The 9,491-nt window shown below is 45.0% G+C and overlaps 1 protein-coding gene across 1 annotated transcript in view; it reads left to right on the top strand.

Annotated features, from left to right (window-relative positions):
• LOC107103360 (NACHT, LRR and PYD domains-containing protein 12-like) overlaps window positions 1–3,372 on the top strand; it is a 65,647-nt gene extending 62,275 nt beyond the window's left edge. Inside the window, exons 8-9 of the mRNA XM_015403034.1 lie at window positions 3,149–3,215; window positions 3,358–3,372. Coding sequence (XP_015258520.1) covers window positions 3,149–3,215; window positions 3,358–3,372 — 82 coding nt within the window. The remainder of the gene's footprint in view (window positions 1–3,148; window positions 3,216–3,357) is intronic.
• The last annotated feature ends 6,119 nt before the right edge of the window (window positions 3,373–9,491 follow it).

Genomic DNA, 9,491 nt, shown 5'->3' on the forward strand with positions numbered 1-9,491 from the left:
CAATGCTGTAAAAGGCTATAGTTTGTTCATTCTAACTGTCATGTATCATGAAGGGATGATATCCTGCCCAGTACCAAGTCATTCATAACTAGCCTGTCTAGCTGCTTAAAGTTGTTGTTATTGAGGCCTCCTCCTAATACACTGTAGCTCAAAGAGATGCACTGGCCAATACAGTGTGGGAGAATATTGTCAACAACTCAAAGGCACTGTGGTACAAGGATAGTGTGCACTGCTTTAATTTAAAAAGTTGTTCAAGACTAGGTCATATTATTTTGCAACTTTCATGGCTTCACATGCCACCTTCATGGTCATCCATTGTAAAATAACAACAATGGCGCTATAACATTGGAAAACTCCCACTCTACATAATACAATACATGACCAAATACTGGAAGTTCAATATTAGTTTAGCACATCTTGGTCTTCTGTGACATGTTAAAAAATGATTATACCACCTTCCAGCCCCTAGTTATTAGCTCTGCAGATGTGGAGCCTTTTCCTTTGTTTCTAATTAAAGGTTTGATAGGTTGTTTTTTTTCCAAGACGAATGGTAATACCTAATTTGTATAACTTTAACCAAAGCCATGCTCTTTACCTTCACAATATTTAACACAGATTACATGTGCAGCATCACTGACTAGAATATGGCAAAGTATAGAAAAATGAATTCATCTTGTGTATTTGTCTTTTTTTATTTTCTTCAGGTGGAAGAGATGGTGATGTTTGTAAGGAAGAAGAAACAGGCTGAACTGTGTGCTGATCATTCAATTATAGGTTTAGGTTGAAGCAGTTTATTTTAAAGAGATGTTTGGACTGTAACTGTGATGTCAGAATTTAAAGATTTTATTTTATTTTATTTTTTTCAATATTTGTGATTTAGTGTTTGTTTTTTCTACTGTCATTGCCAAGAAGATTAAATCAAAACTAAACTAATTAAGAGGGTACAAGAATTTATAATATTCGATTATTGAAATTTAACATCAATCTTATCCAAATCTTTTCTAATCTTTTAAATAATCATATTCACTCTCTATTGAAGAAATAAATAACTCAAATTTTTAAGCCACCGGCTCAAAATTAGGAAATTCAAGGCACATAACATAATCAATCCAATCAGATCACCCAGAAAGATTGGTTTGAAGTTGTTGTTTTTTTTGTTTGTTTTTTTTAATCAAAGGATTTTTGCTGATTGCGTCTAGTCATTCACTTTGCAAGATTTGCACCTTCTGGATGAGCAAGTAATCACAGTGGACGATGGACAGATCTGCTTTCCATTCTACTTTTAGATATTATGAAAGCCACAACAAACTTGTGCTTGTCAACAGTGTTAATTTCAGATCATAAAAAAATTTATATTTCAGGTATGATGCAGTTTGTTCATTTATGGATTATATGTTCCCACTCTTGATAGATGTCCTCTCACATATATAACCCTTAAGCTCCATCTTATATCAGAGATTCTGCATCCTTATCACCACCTTAGTATAATACTTAACAATATTAATCAACAACATTGGACTAAGCAATTGGACCAAATAATCTCATTTATGTCTTAAGTCCAGACGCAAGTCTTGCATAAAGAAGTTCAAGTCAGAGTCAAGTCTTAAGACAAGTAACCCTCAAATTATGCATCAGGTCTGAAACTGAATTTCAAGTCTTTTCAAGTGTTTTATTAACTGTTAACTTGAATACTATATAAAGTAAATGACAGAACAACTAAACAATTTCTTATACATTAAAGCTAGTTCTATTTTTTATTTTGTCAAAAGACAAGTGCCAGCTACCATTTTTATGCAACTTCAAATGTCAAAGCTGTAAGTTGTCCCATCTCAATTTGTGAGTCTCTTTTTACATATTTTAAAGATTGCATTTAATTTGTTCTTGAGTATTCTGTTTTGTCTACACAAAATAAAATTCCTTCAGAGCATATTTGTCTTCAGCATTTTTTTTTAATCTGGTAGATATTATTGACTTTTGAAGTTACAGTTGTTCTTAACTGAAGCTTATAGATATGAATACGAAGTGTTTTCAAGTCCTATTAAAAGTAATTGGTGTAAAAGACTGTGTTAAGACATTCTAATTGTAAGGCTTCTAATTGTTGAGTTCGATGCTTAACACTGTTATATTTTTGTTTGGCACTACTTTGTGGAGCGGAGGGCTACATGTTTATAAGTGCAATAAAGGCGGAGCCTCTTGGTTCTCTGTGTTCAGCGAGAGCGGGCAGTGTGGCTACTGGTCAAGTTAAGAAGTATTGTCTCCAGTGTCTTATTTATCTTATAAGTGAGTTAACATTTACATAAAAGATGCATTCTGGTGGTGCAGATGATGGTGAAGTGTCCAGTGGCTCCCATGGAAGCGGTAGGAGATCCTCTGCTGAAGAATCAAAAGGTTATGGGCCAAGACAAGTTTCGAGTATGGCAGTACATGGAAGGGGACTGCCGCCGCGTTTTGATGGAGATGAAGCCCACTACCACATTTGGGAAACAAGGTTTTTAGCATACTTAAAAACCATCGGTTTCAAGGATGCTGTACTGGGAAGAGAGCAGGCAGTTGCAGCGGATACACATGAAGCTGCAGAGATCGGTAGGAGAAATGAACTGGCGTATGCAGAACTGTGTGGTTGTTTGGACGATAAAACGTTAACGCTCATCCTGTATGAGGCACCAGATGACGGCAAGAAAAGCCTAGAAATACTGAGACGCCATTTTGTGTCAGAAGTAAAGCCGCAAATTGTGGGGCTGTACACAGAGCTAACGAATGTGCTAATGGCTAAAGGAGAAGCATTAGCGGTCTATCTAGCCCGTGTTGAAAAGATAGTGGCCGCATTAAACAGAGCTAAAGAGACACTAAGTGATGCGCTTCTGACAGCGATGGTGTTGAAAGGTCTCACAGATGAATACTACCCATTTTCTGTGCATGTCACCCAGACAAAAGAAACACTAACTTTCAATGAGATTAAGGCAATACAGAGAAGATTTGAGTGCACACTATGCTACCTTAGCAGGCTCCAAACAGATGAAGTAATGACTGCAAATTACAAAGCTTACAAGTCTAAGTTTAGAGAGAAGAAATATTTTAATATAGAATGCTTTAATTGTGAGAAAATGTGGTTAGGGTTAGGGTTAATGTAGAGCTGGTTGCCCCATAGGGACAACCAGGAATGCACGGGCAACTCCCGCCAGAGGGGAGCCCCCATCATCATCCAGGACAAACAGGTGAGTATGGTTTTTCTTGTGTTATGGCACCCCCATTCTTGCCCTTACTATCTGCTAATTAGTGTTCTTATGTGTCCCAATTTAGGACTGCTGTCATCGTGTGTTTCCTTGGCAACGTTTCGACTTCTTTGGTCTTCTTCAGGCCCACAAACGGTAAGTATTTACTTATTTTCTTTGTACTTGACTTGTCTTTCTTCCCACAGCATCAAATTTAGTTTAAGCATCCTCTGTTCCAGTCAAACTTTCACATAACACAAGCTTGAAATGATAAGAAAAAGGTTCAGTCCTCCCTTTTATAGGGCTTCTGGCTCCTCCCCAAGACGCATGCAAAGCAGCAATAAACTTAGACACCACACATTAGGGTTAGAAAATAAAATTAGGGTTGGGTTTAAATAATATCCACACATCCTGGCTCTCCCTAGAAGTCTTCCTAATTCAATATTAAAATTAAGCTTAAATAGGATTTATCAGATAAACGGTTCAAATTTAGCGTCCAATTAGAATCAGGGTTAGAATATTCCTCAGGATTAGGTGTTAGGCCTAGGATTTAGGGTTAGAAAATTGATATCAGGGTTAGAGATTAGGATTTTTAGAATCAGATTAAAATCAGCACTTAGGTTTAGGCATAGGCCTGAGATTTAGGGTTAGAGAAGTTATATCAGGATAGGAGATTAGGGTTAGGCGTTAGACAGTCTCTCGATGATCACCCCCATCCCAAAATCCCCCCCCCCCCCCCAGTCCAACGACTAGAGCAGTTGGTTAGGGGATCAAAGGCATTGCACGGGCCGGCGCACATTTGTTGGCCAAAGGGGATCAAAGAGGGCCAGATGGGTGTATTAAGTGCTTTTAGAGTGTTTTCAGAGCATTTGACGGGGGGTGAGGTGGGCCAAAGGGGTCCCAAGTTGGACATATGGTTTTTAGAGCATTTGAGTGCCAGTGTGGGCTGAGGTGGGCAAAACGGGTGGTAAGTGGGACATGATGTGGGTTCTGGAGAACCAGGGGCTGCTCTATGGAAGTTGATGCGGGCCCAGGGTGCTCCATCTCTGGGAAGAGGAGCTTCACTTGCTCCGCTGGTTCTGGAGGCGCAGTGTGTGGATCCCAGTGTGTAAATGCAGTCTAATGCTGAATTTTAAATGCCCACCTACGTTCCCCTTTAATCTTTCCTATTTAAAAGTTGAAGTTGAAAGCCGGTTATCTCAGAGGATTGGGAAAACGCATGTGTGGGTTTCACCACGGGGTGTCGGTTTACAAAGTTGGAGGCCAGCTGAGCCTATACTCTATGGAGGTCAAGCAGGCCCTGCCGAGTGTTGTTCCCTGTGATGCCGAGTTCTGTCCTATAAATATTGTATATTTTCCTATTTAAAATGCTCCAGGTCACCGATCTGAGCCCACGGGCCCTGTGTGACGTTCTCTGGAGGTCAAAGGTCAACGGCTATGCCGCCTACTGTCCGTTTAATGCTCACATCTGTCCCCTGAATGATCATTTTAAAAAAGCAGGGGCCCTGCACGTGGTTGTCAGAGGGTGTGCTCAGCCCGTCTGCATGCAGGCAGGCCCGTTTTGCTCTGTCTCTGGGGAGAGGATCTCCATTTGGTCCCGCTGCATGGGCCCCCCTGATTCTGGACCCTGAGTCTGGGTAAGCAGGCCCTGCCGAGTGTTGTCCCGTGATGTCAACACCTGTCCCACTGGTTCTAAACCGGGCCCCATGGTTCTGGAGGCCTGTGGGGAACCAGGGCGGTCCATAGTGCTCTGCATGGGCCCCCCTGGTTCTAGACCCTGAGTCTGGGTAAGCAGGCCCTGCCGAGTGTTGTCCCCTGATGTCGACACCTGTCCCACTGGTTCTGAACCGGGGCCTGCTGTTTCTGCAGGCCTGTGGGTAACAAGGGCGGTCCATGGTGCTCTGCATGGGCCCCCCTGGTTCTGGAGGACAGTGTGTGTTGAACCATGTCTGGCCCATGGTCCCTGGTGGTTGTGGAGGACCAGGCTACAATTTATCTATATTTTTATAAAAAAAAATTAAAACCTCCAGTCACAGTATAGTTCCAAAAGCACAACAGGGTTTTGAACCGCCGAACCCCCGCACCAGAGGCAGACACTTTACCGCTGAACCGGCCTGGTCACGTGACCCAGAAGCGGGCATGAAGGTTCTGTATTCGACCTATGCAATGGACGGCCCAGTCCTTGTTTTGGTTCTGCAGAACTAGTGACCCATATATTTGGACCGAATATGAGCGGAGTGGTATATGCTGTTCAGTGCAGCGAGGAATGCTCTGATCTTTATATTGGAGAAACCAAACAACCTATCCACAGACGCATGGCCCAACACAGAAGAGCGACCTCCTCTGGACACGACTCTGCAGTACATCTACACCTTGTGGACAAAGGACATTCTTTTGAGGACCAGAATGTTCACATACTGGATAAAGAAAATAGGTTGTTTGAGAGGGGCATGAAGGAAGCCATCTATGTTAAGGGAGAAAAACTGACTTTAAACAGAGGTGGTCGACTCAGATTCCAGCTTCCAAAAACGTACAGTTTAGTTATAGAGATGATCCCTTCCAGATATCACCACAGCCCCCACCCCATCACACAGGAACATAGTACCTCCCCTCTTCAGCCGGTGAACAATACCTCCTTAATGACCGACCCTTAACAATCATAGACAGGTTTCAGATATTACAGGCTAACAATGGAACCAAACGACCCTCTCATCGGTTGCGATTTGCATGTTCCCAGGCAATACAAGGCATTGTGTAATGATCCAGTCAGAAGACCCAAAGTTTCAGCCAGAACACAGAATAAGGATTTAAACAGTTTATTAAAAACTCAGGACTTCAGGAGCACATCCACCATGGGTCAGGGATTTCTAAGAAGGGAGATTTAGGTTAGTGGCTTGAAGGAGTTCAAATAATGAAAAGCATGAAACCAACAAAACCACTAACCTTAAAANGCCTAGGATTTAGGGTTAGAAAATTGATATCAGGGTTAGAGATTAGGATTTTTAGAATCAGATTAAAATCAGCACTTAGGTTTAGGCATAGGTCTGAGATTTAGGGTTAGAGAAGTTATATCAGGATAGGAGATTAGGGTTAGGCGTTAGACACTCTCTCGATGACCCCCCACCACCCAGTCCGACGACTAGAGCAGTTGGTTAGGGGATCAAAGGTATTGCACGGGCCGGCGCACGTTTGTTGGCCAAAGGGGACCAAAGAGGGCCAGATGGGTGTATTAAGTGCTTTTAGGACGTTTTCAGAGCGTTTGACGGGGGGTGAGGTGGGCCAAAGGGATCCCAAGTTGGACATATGGGGTCACTATTGGGTTTTTAGAGCTTTTGAGTGCCAGTGTGGGCTGAGGTGGGCAAAACAGGTGGTAAGTGGGACATGATGTGGGTTCTGGAGAACCAGGGGCTGCTCCATGGAAGTTGATGCGGGCCCAGAGTGCTCCATCTCTGGGTAGAGGAGCTCCACTTGCTCCGCTGGTTCTGGAGGCGCAGTGTGTGGATCCCAGAGTGTAAATGCAGTCTAATGCTGAATTTTAAATGCCCACCTACGTTCCCCTTTAATCTTTCCTATTTCAAAGTTGAAGTTGAAAGCCGGTTATCTCAGAGGATTGGGAAAACGCATGTGTGGGTTTCAGCACGGGGTGTGGTTTTACAAAGTTGGAGGCCAGCTGAGCTTATATTCTCTGGAGGTCAAGCAGGCCCTGTCGAGTGTTGTTCCCTGTGATGCCGAGTTCTGTCCTATAAATATTGTATATTTTCCTATTTAAAATGCTCCAGGTCACCGATCTGAGCCCACGGGCCCTGTGTGACGTTCTCTGGAGGTCAAAGGTCAATGGCTGTGCCATATACTGTCCATTTAATGCTCACATCTGTCCCCTTAATGATCATTTTAAAAAAGCAGGGGCCCTGCACGTGGTTGTCAGAGGGTGTGCTCAGCCCGTCTGCATGCAGGCAGGCCCGTTTTGCTCTGTCTCTTTAGAGAGGATCTCCATTTGGTCCTCTGGTTCTGTGGGGAGCCAGGGCCCGCTGCATGGGCCCCCCTGGTTCTGGACCCTGAGTCTGGGTAAGCAGGCCCTGCCGAGTGTTGTGCCCTGATGTCGACACCTGTCCCACTGGTTCTGAACCGGGCCTGCTGTTTCTGCAGGCCTGTGGGTAACCAGGGCGGTCCATGGTGCTCTGCATGGGCCCCTCGGTTCTGGAGGACAGTGTGTGTTGAACCGGGTCTGGCCCATGGTCACTGGTGGTCGTGGAGGACCAGGCTACAATTTATTTATATTTTTATTTAAAAAAATTAAAACCTCCAGTCACATTTCACTGTATAGTTCCAAAAGCACAACGGGGTTTTGAACTGCCGAACCACCGCACGGGAGGGAGACACTTTACCGCTGAACCGGCCCGGTCACGTAACCCGGAAGCGGGCATGGTGGTTCTGTATTCGACCTATGCAATGGACAGCCCGGTCCTTATTTTGGTTCTACAGAACTAGTGACCCATATATTTGGTGTGATAATGCTTATATCTGTGACTGTTTCCCGGTTTGGGTGCATGTGTTTAAAGCATTTCTTCATGGTGGTAGCAATAAGGAATCTGCCCAGCTTTGGTTGATCAATTCCCCTTTAAGAACCTCCAATTCCCCGCGGTTGTCTGGAGGAGAAGAGCAGAGGGGAAAAAGAAAAAAAAAGGTTCCAGCAGGCAAAATGAACCCCGGTGGATCAAGCCACAACTTGGGGTTATAATTTTTATTGATTGGACTTGTCACATATAAAAAGTTAAAAGATCTGTAAGCTCCGGGCGACGAACCCCGGTCTCCCAATGGAGAGGGCAAAAGGTTGACCACTGGACTACATTGCCTACGTGCAGAGCGGCAGAGGTGCGCCATCTGGAGAGCTGTTTACCAGACATTCTGGCACCCTGCTTCACGCTGATTGGCCACTCATTTCAGCATGGCTGCCGTGAATCACGCGGCTTCACCAGGTGCAGCTTGTTTACCAGACATCCTGGCACCTTCCCTCCCATATAAGCTCCATCTCTGCGATCCCCTAACAGACCACCATCCGGATCTTCACGGACAGCAGAGAGGAGATTCACGGACAACAAAGAGGAGCTTCACGCAGCTTCATGGACAGCAGATCGACCGCATTCCCCAGTGAACAGTAAGGTTTTTATTTTTTATGCTTTAGGCTTTCACCTGCCTGCTTTTTAGCATAGCTGTGTGTATTGTTTGCTGAACTGCCGGACATTCAGTGGGCCCTGGGGGTGTTCACCTGTAGGCTAACAGGTATGCTAGCTTCGGCTTTTAACATAGCATTGTATTGTTTGCTGGGCAATCGGCGGGCCCCTGGGCATTCAGCTGCCGGCCAATCTGTAGCTTGGCCTCGGCTATGCTGAGATCCGTGTGTTAGCGGCGTAGCTGGGCAATCTGCAGGCCCTCGGGGGGGGCTTCATGGCGGCCAATCTGTAGCTTAGCCTCCGCTATGCTGAGAGCCGTGTGTTAGCGGCGCAGCTGGATGATCAGCGGGCCCCAGGCTCTCATCTCCCGGCTCCTATATAGCTGTAGTCCGGCTGTTGACATAGCTGCTGGATCTTTAAAAGCTGCTGGACGATTGGCGGCCCCAGGGCTTTAAATGCTTTATATATTCTATGTAAGCTTTTCTTTTTTTTTTTCCTAAGACCGCCTTTGACTGCCCGTTGTGCCATTACAGCTTTAAGTATCTGGGCAAGCACCTGCTTAATACTCATCACATGGCCAATAAGCAGGAGCGCAAAATATTTTTACAGTATGCAAGTGGGCGAATCAACATCAGAACCATGCTCTGTCCGGTGGAGGGCTGTGAATACGCCCAGTCCAGGCTGGACAAGCATCTTTACCAAGCCCATGTTGAGTTGGAGATGGGCGCCATCTATCAGCTGGTCCGAGGTCTGAAGCTGCAAATGACCATGCAGAGCCTGAGAGAGCTGAGGGCGAGCAACCCCACACCCCCGATGATGTCCTCTTATGACATTGATGAAAATGAGGTAGGGATGTTTAAGGTACCAATGCCTAAGGATGATGATGATGCCCCAGAGGGTCCATCCTGCGTCTCCTGCCAGGATCTACTGGCCAAGACCCGCAGGCTCACCAGTGACCTGAAATACGTCCGTGGGAAGCTTCGCAGTCAGCTCCGATGGTCCAAACGGGCGAGGAAGACCATAAGGTGACTGGAGAAGGTATTTTTAAATCTTTTATTATAATCAATTACTTAGCCTGAGTTAAGGATACACTGATGTACGCACATGC

This window comes from Cyprinodon variegatus, unplaced genomic scaffold (genome assembly GCF_000732505.1).
Source record: "Cyprinodon variegatus isolate N-32 unplaced genomic scaffold, C_variegatus-1.0 Scaffold1430, whole genome shotgun sequence".
NCBI classification, from domain to species: domain Eukaryota; kingdom Metazoa; phylum Chordata; class Actinopteri; order Cyprinodontiformes; family Cyprinodontidae; genus Cyprinodon; species Cyprinodon variegatus.